General features: G+C 60.7%; 3 protein-coding genes across 9 annotated transcripts; 1 reads left to right on the top strand and 2 right to left on the bottom strand.

Annotated features, from left to right (window-relative positions):
• Window positions 1-301: 301 nt before the first annotated feature.
• Window positions 302-3,572, bottom strand: RPUSD1 (RNA pseudouridine synthase domain containing 1). 4 transcript variants are annotated; one of them, XM_036021112.1, is made up of 6 exons: window positions 3,532-3,572; window positions 2,670-2,860; window positions 2,448-2,571; window positions 2,263-2,365; window positions 2,004-2,105; window positions 302-1,483 (listed from the first exon to the last, which is right to left on the bottom strand). In XM_036021112.1, the coding sequence occupies exons 2-6, from the start codon at window positions 2,849-2,851 to the stop codon at window positions 1,056-1,058; spliced, it is 939 nt and encodes a 312-aa protein (XP_035877005.1). In that variant the 5' UTR covers window positions 2,852-2,860; window positions 3,532-3,572; the 3' UTR covers window positions 302-1,055. The 4 variants fall into 4 exon arrangements, 3 of the variants coding, with proteins under 3 accessions (XP_035877005.1, XP_035877004.1, XP_028372398.1); XM_036021111.1 differs by having other exon boundaries at window positions 3,351-3,544; XM_028516597.2 differs by having other exon boundaries at window positions 3,380-3,542.
• Window positions 3,573-3,780: 208 nt separating this feature from the next.
• On the top strand, window positions 3,781-12,675 carry CHTF18 (chromosome transmission fidelity factor 18). 4 transcript variants are annotated; one of them, XM_036021107.1, is made up of 22 exons: window positions 3,781-3,976; window positions 4,178-4,357; window positions 4,443-4,593; window positions 4,778-4,946; window positions 5,348-5,440; window positions 5,536-5,588; window positions 5,722-5,851; window positions 6,355-6,564; window positions 7,068-7,165; window positions 7,455-7,578; window positions 7,657-7,808; window positions 7,953-8,046; window positions 8,397-8,495; window positions 8,572-8,702; window positions 8,963-9,134; window positions 10,026-10,250; window positions 10,339-10,488; window positions 10,585-10,715; window positions 11,368-11,512; window positions 11,627-11,758; window positions 12,168-12,225; window positions 12,296-12,675. In XM_036021107.1, exons 1-22 carry the CDS (start codon window positions 3,868-3,870, stop codon window positions 12,430-12,432), a joined length of 2,943 nt encoding a protein of 980 aa, XP_035877000.1. In that variant the 5' UTR covers window positions 3,781-3,867; the 3' UTR covers window positions 12,433-12,675. The 4 variants fall into 4 exon arrangements, with proteins under 4 accessions (XP_035877000.1, XP_035877001.1, XP_028369980.1 ...); XM_036021108.1 differs by having other exon boundaries at window positions 3,781-3,995; window positions 4,181-4,357; XM_028514179.2 differs by having other exon boundaries at window positions 3,781-3,995.
• GNG13 (G protein subunit gamma 13) lies at window positions 12,644-14,906 on the bottom strand. Its single transcript, XM_028514197.2, has 3 exons — window positions 14,729-14,906; window positions 13,007-13,132; window positions 12,644-12,832 (listed from the first exon to the last, which is right to left on the bottom strand). Exons 2-3 carry the CDS (start codon window positions 13,102-13,104, stop codon window positions 12,727-12,729), a joined length of 204 nt encoding a protein of 67 aa, XP_028369998.1. The 5' UTR covers window positions 13,105-13,132; window positions 14,729-14,906; the 3' UTR covers window positions 12,644-12,726.
• Between the last annotated feature and the right edge of the window lie 4,363 nt (window positions 14,907-19,269).

Genomic DNA, 19,269 nt, shown 5'->3' with positions numbered 1-19,269 from the left:
TTCTGACATGGTGGAGAGCCCTAACTAAGCCAATATAATAGCAGTCGGGGCAGGGGCTCTATGAGGGATCCTGGGAGACTAGACGGATGCTGCAATGCTTTCGGCTGGGAGGGCCAGGGGTGCTCCAGCTTTTCCCCAGCAGGGCAGGCAGATGCTCACTGCACGGGGGCACAGCCTGGAGGGCAGTCCTGGCTCTTACAGGGGAGTTTGGGGCAAAGCTCTGCCTGGTGTAGGGAAGGGGGCAGAAGTCTGGGCTTCCCCCGACCCCCCACATTAGAATTATTCATGGTTGTTCACAAGATTAGTCACTGAGCTTTTATTTGAAGTCCTGGAGCCCAGTTGTGGCTGGAGTGATACAGGCGTGTCATGGGGCACAGAGGTGGAGGCTGGGCTCCCCTGGCTCCCAGGCTGCAGTCTAATAATGGGTGGCTGTGTGGGAGGACCCCCCAGGCAGCATTATGTCAGGCCACAAGGGACAGACAGACCCTCCCCCATGTGTGATGAGCCGGAAGTGGGTGGAGGCAGGAGGCCTACAGACAGAGTTTGGCAGAAGCCAAGGCACAAAGCAGGACTGGCCAGGCAGGGGACAAGTGAGGATTTGCAGGGCTCAGTGGAACTGGGGTGATATCACAGGGGGTCTGAGCAGAATTGGGAGCAGGGTGCTCTAAGGGTGGAGTAGGAGCCCAGGAGGAGCCTGCCCAGGAAAGGGCTGGCCAGTTCCTTTTCCAGGGTGACCCTCAGACAATCTACAAAACTGGTCCTGGAGGTGAAGCTTTGGAGCCAGAAAAACATTCTGGGACGACAGACAGGCCTAGGTTTCCCCTGGGGGCTGGTACCACCACCATGAGTCCTTCATCTTCCATAATCATGGCTGCCTGGCTCCCCCTGCTGGCCCTGTCCGTTCTTTTCCAGGTTTGGCTGCTGCATTTGGGGTGGAGTCTCAGTCCTCAGTGGCTGGGACACCTGTGCCTTGGGATGATACGATTAGGGTTCTGACCCACAGCCCCCATCCACTTGGAAGTTCCAGCCTGCACCCCAACACCAGGCCCATACTCTCAGTTGTCCGGCTCCAGTGTCCACTCTGACAACCACTGAAGGCATGAGGCCCGCTGTGCCTCTGTCTCAGGAGGAGTGGCAGGGTGTGGTGGGGGCCGGCCCGGCCCTGGCAGGCATGAGGAGGGGCTGCAGGGCCCAGTGTCCCCTTCTGTGGGCTTAGGGTCGTGAGCAGCCTGCAGGACCTGGACAAGCTGGTCCAACGGCTGTACCAGAGTGTGAGGGCTCCAGCAGGCGTCGAGGGTAGGCACGAAGGGGTCCGGAGTGCGGGCTTCCACACACTCAGTCTGTGTGGGGATCCGCAGGTAGAAGGCATGTAACATCATGCGGAACGGTTGCTCCTCCCGACCCGAGGCCTGCCCATAGGTCAGGTCCCCCACAATGGGGTGGTTGAGGGCACTGCAGTGCACACGCAGCTGGTGTGTCCGGCCTGTGTGGGGAGAGAGGGTCAGTGAGATGGGGGTGCCACTCCACGATCACCATCCATCACCATCCACTGATCCCAGCTGCTAACCTACTGCTTCAGGCACTGCCCGGGGACAGCAACCCTCCCTGCTTCCTGCTACAGACAAGGGTAAAAGCTCGGAATGGGAATCAACTTTTGGGGTCACCTCTGGTGAGGGCAGAGCCAGGGTGGACTCAGTCCACTGGAGAACTCAGGCCAGACTTCTCACTGCTTCACATCCAGACCAGCAAGACCACTTGTAGGTCAAGGGCTGCAGGTTGCAGAGTTAAGTGTTTGGGAGAGGATCAGCTTTGCTAGCAATGGCTGGGGTGGCCCCAGTCAGGCTACTCCGCCTCTGGGACTCCCTTTCCTTCCCTGTGTAACAAGGATGCTGCAAGGCGCTACTTGAGAAAATGCCGACATCAGGCACCCACCACACCAGGGGCAGGACACGGTTGAAAGTGAGCGGCCTGGGGAGCTTCCTGGCCCCTGCTCCTGAACATACCTGTGAGGGGCTGCAGCAGCACTTTGGAGACAGGATCACCTGCATACAGGCCATGTTCTAGGACCACCAGCTCCGTGAGGCTTGGTTTTGGGTTCTCACAGCCTGGGGAGGAGAAAGGGAGGCTATGAGGGTTGGTTAGGCCAGCCCTGGGGCCCCAGTCCATGCCAGCACAAGTCCGTTGTCTGGGGCTGGCCCTACTCACCAAAGGTCTCTCTGGGTGAAACATGCCCCGTGGCCCCTGCCCCCTTGCCCACTGTACCCTGGGTGCCCTCGATGCACATGGTGTGGGCCCGACCCTCTGTGTTGTTCCTGCCAATGGCATAGCTGATGGTCATCCGGCTCTCCTGGATGTGCCCCCGAACCTGCAAGGCAGGGGAGGCTCCCTGACACTCAGGGCCTGCCAAAGCGGGCTGAGCACTGGAGGCCCCATGCCCTGGCCCTTACCAGAGCCAGGTAAGCCTTGGTGACACGCCGCTCCTTGAAGCACTTGTAAGCACTGCCTGCAGCTGCCTTATTTAGAGCCACACAGAGTGCTCCGCTGGTGGAGAAATCCAGTTGGTGGCAGAACCTGGCACAGAGCAAAGGAAAAGAAGTGGCTGGGCTGGTGGTGGCCACTTCCCTCCAGTGGAAGCTGCCCTGAGCTGCCTGTGTTGCACTCCTACACACCTGAAGCCATAGTAGGTGTCTGGGTCAGCCAGCTCTGGGAAGTGGTGCCGCAGCTGCTTCTGGAGGGTCAACGTCTCCCTCCACGTCTTGCTATCGATGCGCACATCCCAGTGCTTGTTCACCACCAGGAAGTCACGGCTCTGGTACAGGATGGACAGGTTCTCCATGCTGCCTGGCTCCATGGCAGGGGCCTGCAATGCAGGGCAAGCATATGAAGTGGTGGTTCATGGGGTGACCAACCCATGTCAGGGTTCTGCCCAACGGGAACGGACAATTACTGCTCTCCCCAGTTCTGGATCTGAAGCCACAGAGTCTGTGTCAGGCAAGCATATGCACCTCCCCTGTGCCTGCATCCACTGGGCCCCTTACTACTCTCACCCCTGAAGCAAATAGGAGAGTCAGATACGACGAGAGTGTAGCCAAGGTGAGGGAAGCCAGTGCTGCTCTGACTATGGGGCAGTTCCGAAGTCCCGGGAAGCGGTCTTGCTCTCCAGCCGGTTCCCACCGACCCTTCCCAACAGATCAGGAGTGCGCGATTGGGACCTTTTTCTGAGTGGCGATAGGGTCATAGAAAGAGGTTACTACGCCCCCCCCCCCCCCCACCACCACATCGGGGGTGGCACAGGTCAGCAAGATGCAAGGGTGAGAGGCACTGGGTGCAATCTACCTTTGCCCACCTACATCCCACTACGCAGGCACTCATCCCCTACCTGCTCTCCGCAGAAGCCCCAACTTCCTGCGTGTGTGGGCACAAGCCGAGGGGTTCGGAAGGACCACTACTGCAAGCTCCTCCCACGACTCCACCCACTCCGGAACCGACCTGATGTCTGGCTCTGTCGTCAGGGCTCCGGATGCCGCAGACTTGCTCCGGATCCCGCCTCCGCGTCCCGGCGCCTTGCGACCGAAGGCCCGCGGACTACATAGAGCTGCGTTTCTCCGAGTCCAGGGAGCCCGCGCAGCCCCGCCCACGCTTCCAGACGGACGGCCATGAGGGCCAATGGTGAGGTCCCGAGACCTGCAGCGGCGAGTCTAAGCAATAACACAGCCCCACTCGACCTGCGCGCGCAGCCACGCTTACGCCCCAACCCGCCCACTGACCAATGACGAGCACTGTTCGGGACTCCGGCCGTTGATTGGCGGCGCTGGGACGCTGCAGGCGGGAGCGTCGCGCGGTGCTGTAGCGGGAGGTTCGGAGTGGATGGTGAGCCTAGAGGAGTCCGCTGGTCCGCGTGGCCATGGAGGACTACGAGCGGGAGCTGTACGGCGTCGAGGACGACTTCCACAGCCAGTTCGCTGCCGAGCTCGAGGTGCTGGCCGAGCTGGAAGGTGGGCCCGGGTTCACGCCGCGGCGGGGATGGGTACTCGGAGGAGGGTAGGAGAGCGACGGCTGGAGGCAGCCGTGACCTGGGGCGGGGGCGCATCTGAGAGAGAAGGGCCTTTCAGCGTCAGGGCAGCTCTCTGTCGATGTCGGCTGCGCTGAGGCGGTTGCCGTGAATCTTCTCTCCCAGCAGGGACAGCGGCCCTATCACCATCCAGGGGCCGGCGCCGGCGGACGTTTGAGGAGGCCATAGCTAGAGGGGACGCTGCAGCTCTCGGCTCTCCAGTTGGACCTTCAGGGAACCGCAAATGCGGTGCCAGCAAGAGGCAGCTGGCCACTGCCGTGCAGAGGGACCGATCCCCGCCCCTCAGTATGTCTGCAGTCCCCACAGGGTGGGGTGTGATGATGCAGGAGTGGGGTGCCTCTGTTTCTTCCCAGAGTGTGTGTCTCCCCAGGTCCCAGGGTCAAGCGGCCCAGGCTGGAGGCAGTCAAGAGGTTGAACTTCGAGCAGGATGAGATGGAAGAGTTGCTGCTTCCTGATTCTCCTCCTCAGGACATCACCCCCCCACCGAGTCCTGAGGTCCCTGCTGAGCTGTGGGGCAAGGGGTGTGTAGCTTGGGCACAGGTGTCCCAGGTCATAGGAGGGTCTCATTCCTCACACAGGTTCCCAAGCCTGGGGCTGCAGGCCTGTGGGAAGGCTTGGTAGCAGAGGGTGGATCTGGTCCTCTGGCCTGAGGGTAACAGGAGGCAAGAGTCCCAAGACAGCTCTGTTTTTTTTTTTTTTTCTCAGAACTGTGGATGCTGAAGCTGACATGGGTCTTATACCAGCCTCGCCAGCCACTCGTAACCCGGTCCTGAGGCGACCCCCTGTCCTGGAGGACTACATCAATGTGACTTCCACGGGTGGTGACCGGGCCTTTCTGGTGCTACGGGCTGACCCAGTGGGCACTGGGGTACAGGTGGGTGCCGTTTGGCCATGGGGCTTAGCTAAGCTGGCCACAGCCTTCCTATGGGATTGGCAGGCTTCATGCTGCCCAGGAAAGGGTCCCGGGCAGCATATCCACACTGGGACCCTGGGGACTGCTCAGGGAATTTACTTGACTTAAGGGGCACTCTCTCTCTCTCCTTTTTCCCCTTTTTTTCCTCCTCCACTTTTCTTCACTTCCTTTGAGCTGCCCCCCTCCCCAATAGCTCTTCCTTTTTGAGTCCCTGGGTAGAGAGGGAGCTCTTCTATCCCTAGGCCTGCTGCTGCTCGGGAATGCCACCTGGGTCCCGGAGCATTGTTGGGAGGGGTTCGTGGGTAGCCCTGTGACCTACCTAGGAGGGCGTCCAGAGGTGACTGCTACTCTCCCTCCCCCAGAGCCCTTTCTTGGACATCCAGTGGCGTGGACGTGGCCAGCTGGATCTGCTGGGTGTGTCCTTCACCTCTCTGAAGGAACAGGTTGACAGTGAGGTGGGGTCTGCTGGGGTTTGCTGGGAGGGGTGATGTAGCCCTGGGGTGACCGTGGCTGTCTGAGCCATCCTGATTGAAACTCCTCCTGTGTACAGCGACGGCAGCGGTCACTCGAAGAGGCCCAGCGGCTCTCAGATACACTCCACAGGTGATTCACTGGGTCCTTTTGCTCCTGGGAACCTCATTGGTTCTTGAACTGTTGACTGCCAGCCTGAATTCTGGGTGAGCGGTAATCCCTGCTGGAGTTGAGGCAGGGCAGCTCAGGGCACGGTGTTCTTCAGCCTCAGGACAGAGGAGGCGGAGCAGGAGGTTCCTGAGGAGGTGTCAGCCGACAGCCAAGATGACTCCCAGCACTGCCTCTGGGTGGATGAGTTTGCACCCCAGCGCTACACTGAGCTGCTCAGTGATGATGTGAGACTTTGTACTTGCTTAACTGACTGGCTTTCTTGTTGTTGAGAGAAGGGAATTCAGGGTCCAGCCAAATAACATATTGCTTGCCCACGGGGCTGTCAGAAGGAAGGGCACGGCTCTGGTCTGTCTTGCTGAATGGTAGGTGGGGAAACAGGCCAGCACAGGGCCAGCTTGCTGTTGGTCACCTATAACACAGGCTGGGGATCCATAGCACCCCATGCCTGGAGCTTCTGTTTTCTTTCCTTTTAGCAGCTGATGTCCCTGGGTGGGATGCCCCTGGGTATGGTGGGGGCTCCTGGAGGGGTCAGGACCAGGACTGTGGGGATGGAGGCCCCTCAGTGAACACCACTTTGCCACTCACCAGCAGAGTTAGTGGGTGTTGGTCACTTGCTGTTCAGCCTCAGCTTCCATGTGCGTGTCCTTGGGCTTATGTCAGCTAGAGGGACAGATGTGGTGGGTCCCTGGCACTGGTGGTCCCCCAGGCAATGCCTCCTTTCCCACAGTTCACCAACCGCTGCCTCCTCAAGTGGCTGAAGCTGTGGGACCAGGTGGTGTTTGGCCAAGAGCGGCCGGCCCGGAAGCCCAGGCCCAGTGTGGAGTCAGCCCGGGCTGGCAAGGAGGCCACAACCACCAGCAAGTGGAAAAGCCACGAGCAGGTGTTGGAGGAGATGCTGGAGGCTGAGCTGGACCAGAGCCGGCGGCCCCGGCAGAAAGTGAGCCCTTCCTGTCTGCACTGTATACACCCCTGAGCCCGGGGTTATACTCACTGGCTGGTGCCTTTGTACATCTGGGGGCCACCGCACATTTACCGCCTCCATGGCTGTGGGCATGATGTGTTGGTGTGGGGTGTCAGCGACGTGAGTGAGACTTGAGTTGTTCTTTTAATGACTTAGGTAAAGTCAGTGTCTCTCGAAGGGCCCTGTGCCTCCCAAAGGGTGATTGTGATGGACAGTGGGTGGTTTGGGGGGTCAGTCACATCAGTAACAGATGTGTTCCTGTCAGGCCTCCCCGTCACTGGCTTTATTCAGGGCTTTCTCATTCTAAAGTGCTGCTTCAGAGCCACAAACATGCTGGGTCCTCACCTAGTGACAGGTGAGGTAGGGAGGACATTCCTCAGCACCAAGCTTCACAGGACAGGATTAGCAGCCTTAGTAGTGGGGCTGTGAAGACCTAAATGTGGTGCAGCTTGCAGCTTGTTTTCGTGTCTCGGCTGCAGGTGGCGCTGCTGTGTGGACCCCCTGGGCTGGGCAAGACCACCCTGGCCCATGTAATAGCAAAGCATGCTGGGTACTGTGTGGTGGAAATGAATGCAAGGTGAGTGGAAGAGAAGGCCTGGTCTCTGGGGCTCTCGTCTATCCTCATGTGTCTGGTTGAGTCTGGGAGACTGGTGGGTTAGAGGCGGGGCTGGGGTCCTTGGGTCTCTGGGATTTGGGGCAGCCATGTTGCAGGCTCTCCGCTTGCACTAGCTTCAAGGTGTAAGTGTGGCAGCTTGGCCACACTGGGAGATCATCCTGCCAGGATGGCCACTGGCTGCTGCCACTGGCTGCTGCCCTGCCCAGACCACAGCTGCCCTGATGGCCCTTCCCCTGCTCCATGGTTCCAGTGACGACCGCAGCCCCGAGGCCTTCCGCACACACATTGAGGCAGCGACACAGATGGAGTCAGTGCTGGGTGCTGGTGGGAAGCCCAACTGCCTGGTCATTGACGAGATCGATGGGGCCTCCACGGTGAGCCAGGGGGCCTGACTGGTGGGTGGGCGGGCAGTGGGGACTGTGGCTCACCACATCCTCTGCACCTTCCCGCAGGCTGCCATCAACGTACTCCTCAGCATCATTGAGCGCAAGGGCCCGAAGGAGGCGAAGCCAGGGAGTCTGGCCATGCTGGCCGGTGAGGGGCGGCGGCTGCGGCCAGAGGGGGGTGTCTTGATGAGACCAGTCATCTGTATCTGTAATGACCAGTGAGTAGTTTGGGCAGGGGGGTGGATGGGGGCCTGAGGGTGTTTCACTGGGCGGGGCTTCCACAGGGGGGTGGAGGACCCCGGTGGATTTGAGGCTGGGATCTGGCAGGGTGGTTTCCCCCACACTCTGTGCCCATCCCGCAGGTTTGCGCCCTCTCTGCGACAGCTGAAACAGCAGGCTTTGCTGCTTCACTTTCCACCTACAGTGCCCGCTAGACTCGTGCAGCGGCTGCAGGAGGTCTGTGGGGGGGGGGGGGGGGGGCAGAGCCCAGGCCACCTATCTCATGATGGGGTGTGGATATGGCCTTCCCTCTCCTTCCCTCTTGCATCCAGGGCCCCATCCCCTTTGCTGCTGTCACTGCTACTACCCCTACCCCAGCTGGCCCAGGTCCTGAGGGTGAAGGGTGACTGGGTCACTTTGGTCTCTGGTGGTGGGTGGTCCCTAGCAGGGAACAAGACCAGTTCATAGGGCATGCAACCATTGTCTCCTCTAGGACAAGAGCAGCTACTCACCTGTTTCCAGGGAGGACGTGGCCATAAGGGGGCGTTGGGAGGGGATGTAGATACCCATGCTCTCGTCTCCTGCAGATCTCCCTACGACAGGGCCTGCAGGCTGACCCGGGTGCCTTGGCAGCCCTGTGTGAGAAGACGGACAATGATATTCGTGCCTGCATCAACACCCTGCAGGTGAGTAGGGGGACACCGGCTGTGGTGGGGAGGGGCAGGGGTCCATGATCTCTCACCTCCCACACCCTCTGTCCAGTTCCTGCACGGGCGGGGCCAGCGGGAGCTGAGTGTCCGGGCCGTGCAGACCACACGAGTCGGCCTCAAGGACCAGCGCAAGGGGCTGTTCTCCGTGTGGCAGGAGGTCTTCCAGCTGCCCCGGGCCCAGAGGTAGATGGGGCGACAGAATGAGCGGGTGGTCCAGCCTCCACCTGGACATCTGTGGTGCCCTGGCCCTGGACACCAAACCCCACATGTGCAGTCTGGCCCCCCTTTGCCAACAGGCCCAGACCTGCCTGGGCCCTGCTTTCAAGGCTGTGCTTCAGCCTCCCCCACTGCCCCTTCCTCGGGCCATCTCGGGTTGGGAGGGTGCTGCCAGGAGGAAGAAGGTGGGTGGGGGCTCCACTCCAGCCTCAGCACCCCCTCTGCAGGAGACGTGTGGGCCAGGACCCCACTCTGCCTCCCCACACGCTCCTGCTGGGCGATGGGCTCACGGGCTCAGGGCACCAGGCTGCCGAGGCACCCCTGACCATGGCTGCAGAGCGGTTCTACCACATCCTGCATGTGGCTACCTCTGCGGGCGAGCACGAGAAAGTAGTCCAGGTAACCACACTCTACCTGAACCTTCTTCTCAGGGCGTGGGGTGGGGGTGTGTTCTTTTGTTCCCAGTGAATAGGAGACGGTTCAGGTAATGCCAGGCTCCAGGAGAAGCAGGTGGGGTGGGAGTGAGGCGGGGCGGAAACAGCATCAGGGAGCCCTCTGCAGGGCCTGTGAACAGGGCAGAGGGCCGGAGGAGGGGCTGGCTAGTGCTAGGTAGTAGGGGAATGGCCACCAGCGTGGGCGAGGAGGCAGAGGCAGTGGGCTGGGGATGGGGGTGTGGGGCGTTGATTGATGGGATCACTGGCTGCCAGTTGGGAACCAACAGGAGAGACAGCAGGAGCAGCTGGGCAGCCCGATCCAGTGACCCGGCAGACGCGGGGGGGGGCTTGATTCTGCACATGAGCTGCGGGAATGGGGACATGTGGGCTAGAGGGCAGGTGGGGATTTTGGCCTATCTGAGCAGGCGGCAGATATGTCCCTCTACCCCAAAAGCCCAACTTAAGCTGTATCTCTAAGCTGCTTTGGGGTAGTGGTCAGGGACCCATGCAAATCCAGAAATCCACGGTGAGGAGGACAGAGCAGTAGCAGGAGGGCGGGACTTCCTCATGGGAGGAGAGTGGGGGCTCGTCCCTCAGTTCTGTGGACAGAACTTCTTGTATGTAGGGGTGAGGGTGGGGGTTCTTTTCTGTACATCCCAGGTCTTGGTGAAACCAGAGTGGGGCAGCAGGTGGGCCCTCCTGGTCCCCCACTCAGTGATCTGTGGCCACTCACTGGCGTTTGCTGCTGTCCTGAGACCCCGGACTCGGCTGGGCAGATGGGCAGTGCCGGGCCCGGTGAGGGCCCCCTATGGGGGAGCCACGGTGCCGGAGGGGCTCAGGGTCATACCGCCCACAGGGCCTGTTTGACAACTTCCTGCGCCTGCGCCTGCGGGACTCCAGCCTCGGCACCGTGTGTGTGGCCCTCGACTGGCTGGCCTTTGAGGACCTGCTGGGCCAGGCCGCCTACCACAGCCAGAGCTTCCAGTTGCTGCGCTATCAGCCCTTCCTGCCCGTGGCCTTCCACCTGCTGTTCGCCTCCAGCCATGTGCCGAGGATTGCCTTCCCCAGCAGCCAGCAGGAGGTGTGCCCTGCACCCTGCCCCTGTTGGGGCTGGGCCCGGGCTCTGGGGGTGTCCTGCCTGATCTGGTTCTGGTTGTCCTCCACCCCAGGCCCAGAACCGGATAAGTCAGATGCAGAACCTGATCCAGACGCTGGTGTCTGGTGTTGCACCAGCCACCCGCAGCCGAATGGCACGGCAGACCCTTGTCCTGGACACCTTCTGCCTGCTGCTGGACATCCTTATGCCTAAGCTTCGCCCTGTGAGTGCCTTACCCAAGAGGGGAGGGCGTGGCTCCCAGCAGAACTGGGCTCTTGGGTGTGTTTAGCATTCCTGCCTGTTGCGTACTTGCCCACAGGTGAGCACACAGCTGTACAGTGCCCGTGAGAAGCTGCAACTGGCTACCCTCGTGGGCACCATGCTTGCCTACAGCCTCACTTACCGCCAGGAGCGCACGCCTGATGGGCAGTATGTCTACAGGCTGGAGCCGTGAGTCTGTGCGCCACCTGGAATGGGGGTGCCGGGGGGCTGGGCTGGGAGTTGGAAAGCGTCGCCTTGGTGAGGTGTGTGAGTCTCAGTGTCCCCATTTGTCAGAAGTTGGGGATTGGCATCCCTGCTCAGCTCCTGCCCTCATGTTGACTGTGAAGTGGGCCCTTAGGCTGGGCAGAGCTCCAGGACCTGAGGTTTACTGCAGAACCTCTCACTGCCCGAGTGTGCCCTGGGAGCTTCCCTAGAGGACCCTCGTGCTCCCGAGGGCATTGTTTCCTTGTCCTGAGATGGCTGTGGGGATGGAGCGCTGCCCTGGGGTCCTGCTGCTCCGCAGGGCCCCCAGTGCGTCTGGGATGCAGATGCTCCTCCGTGTCGATGGCGAGGAGGCAGTGACGGTGGTTCCTGAGCACTGGCCCAGACTTGCCACGTGTTCTTGTTCCCTCCCCAGGGAGGTAGGAGGTCCCGTCTCACGGCCACACACAGCTGAGGAAACTGAGGTTCAGGGATAATCCCTTTGCTGGCCTGGGGCTGGGGCATGGCAAAGCCGTACCCTGCAGCTTTTCAATTTTGGCATTTGGTGGTGGTGTGAGTTGCCCCCGCCCATCACCACTGAGTGGGTGCCCGGGTGTCCTGCCCTGCCCACCTTGAGCAGGAACTTGGAGGAGGTCTGCCGCTTTCCTGAGCTGCCTGCCCGGAAGCCCCTCACCTACCAGGCGAAGCAGCTCATCGCCCGTGAGATCGAAATGGAAAAGATGCGGCGGGCGGAGGCCTTGGTCAGAGATGGCGACAGCCCCCAGGTGAGCCCACCTCTGGTTTGGGCAGAGCAGTGCCTGGTAGGGCAGTGTCTTCCGAGTGGACACTGCCCTTGGACTGGCCTTGCCCGTCATCTCTCATTGTATTCACTTCTGCAGGCGGACAAGAGTCCCCCGAGGGCCAAAGGTCCACAGAGGGGTGCTGGGGGAAAAGAGGCACAGCTACCCACTCCACGCAGCCATGAGCAGCGGCTGGAGCGTATCCTGAAGAGAGAAGCCCTAGAGGACCAGGTTGGGGCCCAGAAGGTGGCCGTGAGGGTGGGGCTGTGTGGCCTTGGTGCAGCCTGGTTCTAAGCTCTGGGTGCCCACGTAGAGGTGCAGCTCCCCTACCACTCGACCGGGCAGGGTTTCACGTGGGCTGTTTCCCACCTGGGCAGGAGGGTGGGCTCTATTGGTACTTCCTGCCCTGGCCCCGATGGAGCTGGCAGCTATGAGGGTGGTGAGGGACAGAGGGGACACTTGCTGAGCAGGGCAGCACAGAATGAGGGGAAGGGGCTGGGGGAGGTGTCTACTCCCCACCCTGGGCCGCTGTCTGGAGGTGCCGTGAGACCCATTTCCCCTCATTCGAGGGGACACTCTCCCCTTGCGGTGGGGCGTGTCCTCTGTCTGTTCCCATGAGCCTGACCACCCTCCTCTTCAGACCGAGAGGGACTTCTTCGGCCGTGTGGTCATCAAGAGAGCAGCAGCCCTGAGCGCAGGTGTGTGTGGGGTGGGAGCTGTGGAGGGAGGGGCTGGGCCAGGCAGAAGACCAACCCTGTGGCCCCACAGAGGATACAGCCCCAGAGACGGACGCAGTGGAGTGGCGCATGGGCACTGCGGTGGGCAGGAGTGACGTCTGGTTCCGCTTCAAAGAGGGCGTCTCCAACGCCGTGCGACGCAGCCTGCATATCAGGGACCTGCTATAGCTGAGTCACCCCAGACACCCCAGGCCACACTCGACCAGGGTCATGCCTGGCGCTGTGGTCCACGTGGACACCCAGACCCATGCCGATGCCCAGATTTACACCAGATGCCCAAGTGTCCTTCCCAGATAACCTGACGTCTGCGTCTGGCCCCAGATCCACGCTAGATGCCCAGCATTGCTTTCTCTGTTAGAAAATATACAAAAGCACAGACACCCCCGGAAGTTTTTATAAAAGTCACACCTTGACAGAGTTGTCCTTTTCACAAAGAGGCATGAACCCGGGAGTGTGGGGGTCTCACAGGATGGCACACTTGCCCTTTTCCACCCACGGGTTGTTCTTCATGAGATCAGGGTTCAGGAAGGGGTCCTTGGGGATGCCGTCCTCAATCCACTTGAGAAGCCTGTGGGTGGGGAGATGGGGTTGAGCAGGTAGGCAGCAGGCCCTCAGAGCTGCCCAGTGGCTGTGAGAGTGATAGATCTTGGCTTATGCAGATGAGTGCAGGGCGGGGAAGTGATATGCAAATCAGCAGCCGGCCCTGGCTGGGGTGAGGCCGAGGCTCGGTCTGGGGACTCACTCAGGAATGGTCTTGGATGACATCTCCCTTTTGAAGGCCAGCTGATACTTGAGGCTCTCGACCTCCTTCTTCATCTGGGGCACATCCCACTCCTCCATGGCGTCGGGGGCTTCGGAAGTAGCCAGCCTGGGGTGGGAAGACATGGGAAGAAGTAACAGAGCCTCGGGGCTGTTGGCCTTTAATCACCCCCAGGTGGTCCCTCCCCACTGGTGAGACCTCCACACGAAAGGAGGGAGGGGCCCCATCCTTGCACACTAACACCCAAACTGCTGTCTGGGGTTGTCCCTGGGGGCTACACCACCAGCTCGTGCAGTACGGGGTGCAGGGCCTGGATGTGAGGCCCCACTAATGAGGTCCCATGTGCCTGGACCGCCCTGCCCCAAGGGGCTAATTAACTGCAGAGGGAACTTTCTACCCTTGGAGCTGCATCCTCATCTGATCAAAGCCTTACCAAGGCTGAGCCTCTGGGTTGCAGAGGTTTGGGGCACTGTCTCTGCTGGGGAGGTAGCAGGGCTGGCACAGCACAAACAGGTTCCCAGGAAGCTATACCAGTCCCCCCACCTTCCAACTGTGAGGCCCACTCCCTACTGGTTGCAGAGGTGGAGCTTGGACTGTCATGTAAGGCACGGGACCCTGCCGGGCCCTGTTGTGAGCCTCCCGTGCTTTGCATGGGCAAAGCCCCCACTGAATGCAACTTAATCCCTGGGCTAGGAGATTTGACTGCACTTTGCATCTCTGGTTGGGGGCTGGGGATATTGGGGATCTTGGGGGATCAGTAGATCCAGACTCGGAATAGGTACATCTGTTGCCCAGTGTCTCCCCTGGAGCTTCACAAACTGCAGGGGCTACTTTGTGAACCTGCTTGGTAAAGCCACGAGTCCCCCAGGAGACCACCTAGTTTGGGACACGTGAGGGCAAGTCACTTGTTGCCTCCCCACTCCAGCAGCCCAGGGAGCCTCATTACTTCATCCCTGAGTCTGAGAGCCAGGGGACTGGCTTTCCTGACTGGGAGGGTGGGCCGGGAGGCCGCAGGCTGACAGGAGCGTGACCCTGCCTGCTGCAGACGGTGGACGGTCTCCATCCTGGGAGGGGGGGATGGGCCCTGGTCTTTGTGGTGGTTGGGGAAAGTGGCCAGACTGGGAGCGGCTGTGGGACAGCTGGGAGCGAGGGTGAGAGCCCAGGGAGGTGGGGCGGCTCTGACGGGCATCTAAGAGGGGGTGTGCAGTGGCTTCTCTTCCAGAGACCCCAAGTTTCAACCCCCAGAGCAGGCTCTCACGTGGACAACTACGTGCATTTGGGGGGTGCGGGGCGTTGCAGTCTGGAGGTGGTAGTGGTCCTATACACAATCCCCTTTGCTGCCACCTGGCCCTACCTGTGTGCAGCTGAGCCTGGCTTTGCAGCCCCATGCACCCTGCCTGCCCCTCAACTTGCACCCCCCCCCCCCCCCCAGGTACTTGGCAGGCACTGCAGGGGCAAACTCCGCTCCCCTTCCTGTGGGCTGCCCCACCCTACTCTGCCCGCAGACAGAGGGGTCCTCCTCAGCATCTGGCTTGGTCCCTTGGGATACTCTGCGGCTGCCCTGGGCTGAAAGACACACAGGCAGAGGTGTCTCGTCTTGGGTTAGGTCTGTCCAGGTCAGCTCAGTGAGACCAGGGCAAGTCTCGGAACCCCGGGCCTCAGTTCCCCGCTCAGCCTCAGGGACCACCCGTCCATCAGACCTACCTTGGGCAGTGATGGTGAGGGAGAAGTGATGATGAGGGCCAAGTGATGGCAAAGTGACAGCAAGTACTAAATGATGGGTGAGTGAGGCTGGCACACAGGCAGAGCCCAGTAGGTGCCGCCCACTCCCGCCACCTGGGGCCCAGCCCTGGTCCCGCCCCCACCCTCCACCCGCCCTCCTCAGGGCTGAGCTGACCCTGGGGACTTGGCCTGGCCCTGCTAGTCTCCAAGAGTGGGAGATGCAGGGTGAGTTTAGCTCTGGCCCTGAGAGGTGGGGCCCTCCTTCCTGGCCCTCCAGCTCTCACAGTAGATGCCACCCAGGCCAGAACTGTACTCCCTTCTCAGATGGTGCCCTGGGCATGCCCAGTGGGCCTGCTCCTGTGCCTTACTCTAAGGGAAGCTGTGCCCCCAGGGCCATTGGGTGACGCAGGTGCCAGGCTGTATCCTGAGCAGGCTCCCAGGTAGCAGAGCCCAGCTCTCCACCCAAGGTCTCTAAGGAGGCTGGACCTGAGGCTCCCCGGTTGGGGCAGGTGAGGCCTGGACCAGGTCCTTAGCAAGTGCTCCTGTGGTCTCCCCTGGGCTGAGGGTCTGTGACCAGCAATTCTGCCTCACCTGGAAGGCAGGAGGGGTGCCCCTGCCCCTTCAGACACCAAGGTCCTTCCTATTGTGGTTCTGTAAAAGGAGCCAGTGATGCTTCCTGGTCCCTCGAGCCTGTACTCGATGGCAGATCAAGAGGCGCTCTGGAACTGGGGCATATCGGGGAAAATAGGGATTATTTTATGGATTTGGTGGGGGTGAGGGCTTAGACCCAAGAGCGTCCTCGTTCTCAGGGCAGATGGCCACAGTGCTGGCTTCCCTCCCCCCGCTCCCCCCCATCCCCCAACCGCCTGGGGCCTGCGCTCACCTACTTGCCTGGCCCCTCTGGTGCCTTGACTGAGCTGCCTGGGCCTCTCCTGGGACTTGGGGGCCCTGCTCACACTGGTAGGAGGCTGAGGGCAGGGGTTCTTGTCAGTCCCCAAGACTGGCTCAGGGTTTGGACTGAGACCTAGGCTGCGTAGATTCCACTGCCTCATCACACCTTCCCCTTGGATGGCAAAGTAGATGGGCATCCGGGACAGGTTGTGGCCCGACAGTATCCCAAGAGACCCCCCCGAAAGAGAAGCCCTGGTGTGATCTCACCAGGTGTGGACCACTGTGCTTGGCTCCAGGGGCCTGCTTTTCAGGTGCTGTTTGGATTCTTCGCTGTGGAATGAGAAAGTTCTACGTGATCACAGTGCCGGAGTTCTCCAGGATGTCCTCGGCTCTGCATAGCGGGGCCCGGGCCTGCAGGGGAGCTGTGTGGGGTGCAGCACTTCCCCACCACACGCTGGAACAGTCTCTGGCGCTGCTGTGGAGACACCTGGGGTCAGGAAGTGGTCATTGAGCTGACTCAGGCGGACCCATGTGATGAAGGCCACAGCTGTTTGGGGGCCAAGCTGGAGAATATCTGCTTGTGTGAGCTTATGAAGCCGCCCCCAGGTGAGAGTTGGGGAGCCCTGTGACTCCTGTTCCCCACCTTCCTGGGAGGCGGACTGGTGGCCCCAATCACATCCAGGTCCAGGGCCCCTCTCGCTGGAGCCGCCTGTGGGGTCTGGGTGGGTGCAGAGTGCTCAGAGGCTCTAGGATTCGTTGTGGGAGGGGGAGGCTCAAAGAAGCAGGGGCAGCTTGTCCTCCGGCTGAGTGCCAACACACAGACTCCCAGAGTGGGTCCAGGGAGACAACCGCCTTTCTGAAATTAGCTCCAGTAACTGGGCTGCTGGTGAGAGCCAGCGGAGCTCCTCGCTGGCCTAGAAACGGCTGCTCCAAACCCCAGGCTTGCAGAGGCCCCTCATGGGAAAGGTGATTTGGGTTAGGCCTCCCAGGGGGCGTGGCAAGGATAGGAGGCAGGGGCAGTGAGGCCCTGTGGCAGTGATGCTTTCTGCATTCAGGAAGAATCAAAACATGTGCATGGGTTGCTTTGACGCCTTCTGGGCAGGGTCCTGAGGAGGGCTCAGAGAGGAAGGGCAGGAAATTCCCCAACCAGACAGGACCCACACACGGGTGCTGTCCCCACCTGTTCCCAAGGTGGCTCTGACCTTTGGCCTGTCTCTCACCAGGTCACCTTTGAGCCACCCAGTGCCACACCCAGCTGCTGTCAGCTGCAGCTCCATGTGGGGGCACAGTGCCACTTGGGTTCTCCAGAGACTGGCCCCTCATGCCGTTGTTGGGAAGGGCTTAGGGATGGAGGAGTGACTCAGGAGGCCAACTGCCACAGCCATGGCCTGACACCAAACGGTCCACCAACCCCAGGGGTGCAGGGCCTGGGTGCCTCCAAGTGCAGACACCACGTTTGCTGTAACTGGACAATGTTTCCCAGGCTGGAGGAGAAGCTTACCATCTGCAAGTAGGGCCGGGGTACCTGCAGGGCCAGTGAGGTCAGGGGGGCATGCTGTTCCTGGGTGGGACTGCAGCCCAGGACAGAGAGCAGGACGCCCTGTGACACAGGTGCTCAGTGGGTGCGGCCCGAGGGGCCCCCGTCGGGCTTCCAAGGGAATGTGTGAGCCACATCTGCCTGGTGATGCAGGAGGGTGTGTAGGGCGAGCACTGCCTCTGTACAGGGACAGGTTCCTGTAGTGTACCCTCGGGGCCTGCTTCATGACGGCCCAGAGCTTTACTGGGGGCCTTGGGCCAAGAAGCCTGGGTCGAGCTCAGCAGGTTTGGTGCCCTTCTGTGGGCACCGATTAGACAGGCACAGACACAGTCAGAAACCGGGGTGCTGTTCTGAGCAGCTTGTCACCTTTGTGGACCACCCCCTTATCTCGGCTGTAGAGGTGGTTTCCTGTGGGGATGCTGGTTAGCCAGAGCATCCTCAGGTAGTTCTGGAAGTAGGCGGGCGTGAGCCGGCAGGTGGCGCAGCAGGCCCAGCTGCTCAGGGACGCCAGGGGCCTGCAGTCAGCACGGCGGAGTCCCTGCACCACGCAAGTAGAAGGGGCTCCTGCAGCCTCGGGTGGAGGGAGGAGGGGCCTCTGGGGAGGGGCACACACCTCTCTGCACAAGCCACTTGGGATTCATTGTGACAACTATCATTTGGATTCAAAGGCCACGTAGACTTGAGAAGAAAGGGGACATGTGTAGAGAGAAATCAGCTCCTTTCTCAGCCAATGGCATTTCACACCTTACGGCTTTCAAGCAGCAGAGGAGTTCTTTGTACCTGAACCGAGGCAGGAAGAGGTAACCCTGTCACCAAGACACCCCTGAGGACCCTCGTGGCTACTGAGTGGGCGTGTGGGCTTTGATGGCCGTCATCCCCAGTGCGTAGGACAGCGAGAGGGAGGAGATGCCCCAGAGACACCAGCCTCTCACCCTGAGCTGGTGCAGGCTGGAGCCCTAGACTTCAGATAAAGTTGGGGCCATGCAGGCTTTAAATTCCGTGGGAAAGCTTTGGATGAAAACATAGCAAGTTGTTCTTGATAATGTTGCAGCAGGGAAGGCCTTTCTAAGAAGGGCCCAGAACTGGGAACAGGAGCAGAAGACAACACTAAAGAGTTCTGTAGAGAAGTAAAGAGTACATACTGGGAAGAATGGCGGACAGTAAGGGTGCGAGGTGTTTGCTGCCTTCACAAACCAGCATGATGCAGATGAAACCACGGGAAAACCGGCAAAACTCCTGGATGCCAGGGCCCTCCCCACCCGTCCCTGTGTCTGGAAGCCCGAGAGAACCCCAGGGTGTGTGTGTGGGGGAGCTAAGCCACACCGTGTGCACCAGGTCACACGGGGGAAGCGGGCAGGGAGGGGCCAGAGGAGCTTCCCCGGACCTCGGTGCCCACTCTGGGGCTCGGAACAGCAGGGCGGGTAGGGGTGAAGAGTTGGCCCACCCAGGCCTTGCCCAGGCCACAGATTTTTGTGAGGGCTAGTTTTATAACTGACAATATGCAGAGCTCCTGGTATTGCATGAACCCCAGCTCGGGAGATGAATAACCACCATGAACGTGAGGGGTCCAGACTGCCCAGAACAGCCCCTGCGCCAAGGTCCCCCAGCAGGGGGCTCCAGGACATCATAGCCAGAGACTGCGTGGACTGCTGCCGCCTGGTGCTGGCAGGTGCTGGTCAGGGGCCGGCAGGCGCTGCCCAGCACTGGCAGGCAGGACAGGCAGAGCTGCCCCTGTGGTACCCCCACAGAGCCACACCTGGGACTGAATTTGAGAACTTACTGCCCCGTTTGGCTTTCCAACTGATCCTGCTTGGCTCTGCTGACAGTGAAAACTTTCCAGAGAAACTCCTGGTTTCCATTCTTTTTCAGTTGTCTAGTAGTGCTTTGGCCTTTTCAAACTGTGGTCAGCAGCATGTGGTCCCACAGCACAATGTTCACACTGAAAAGTGGACAGATGCAATAGGTCCTGGGAACGAGTCCTCATCTTCTTGCTCAGGGATGGTGAGCGCCCAGGCCAGCAGCGCCCAGGCCCTGCCTTCAGCTCCACTGCTGGCTGCTCCACAGGGTCAGAGAATGCAGGCAGTGGGTCCACCAG

The sequence above is a fragment of the Phyllostomus discolor genome, chromosome 3 (genome assembly GCF_004126475.2).
Source record: "Phyllostomus discolor isolate MPI-MPIP mPhyDis1 chromosome 3, mPhyDis1.pri.v3, whole genome shotgun sequence".
In the NCBI taxonomy this organism is placed as follows: Eukaryota; Metazoa; Chordata; class Mammalia; order Chiroptera; family Phyllostomidae; genus Phyllostomus; species Phyllostomus discolor.
This window is presented reverse-complemented; position numbering and strand designations above follow the sequence as displayed.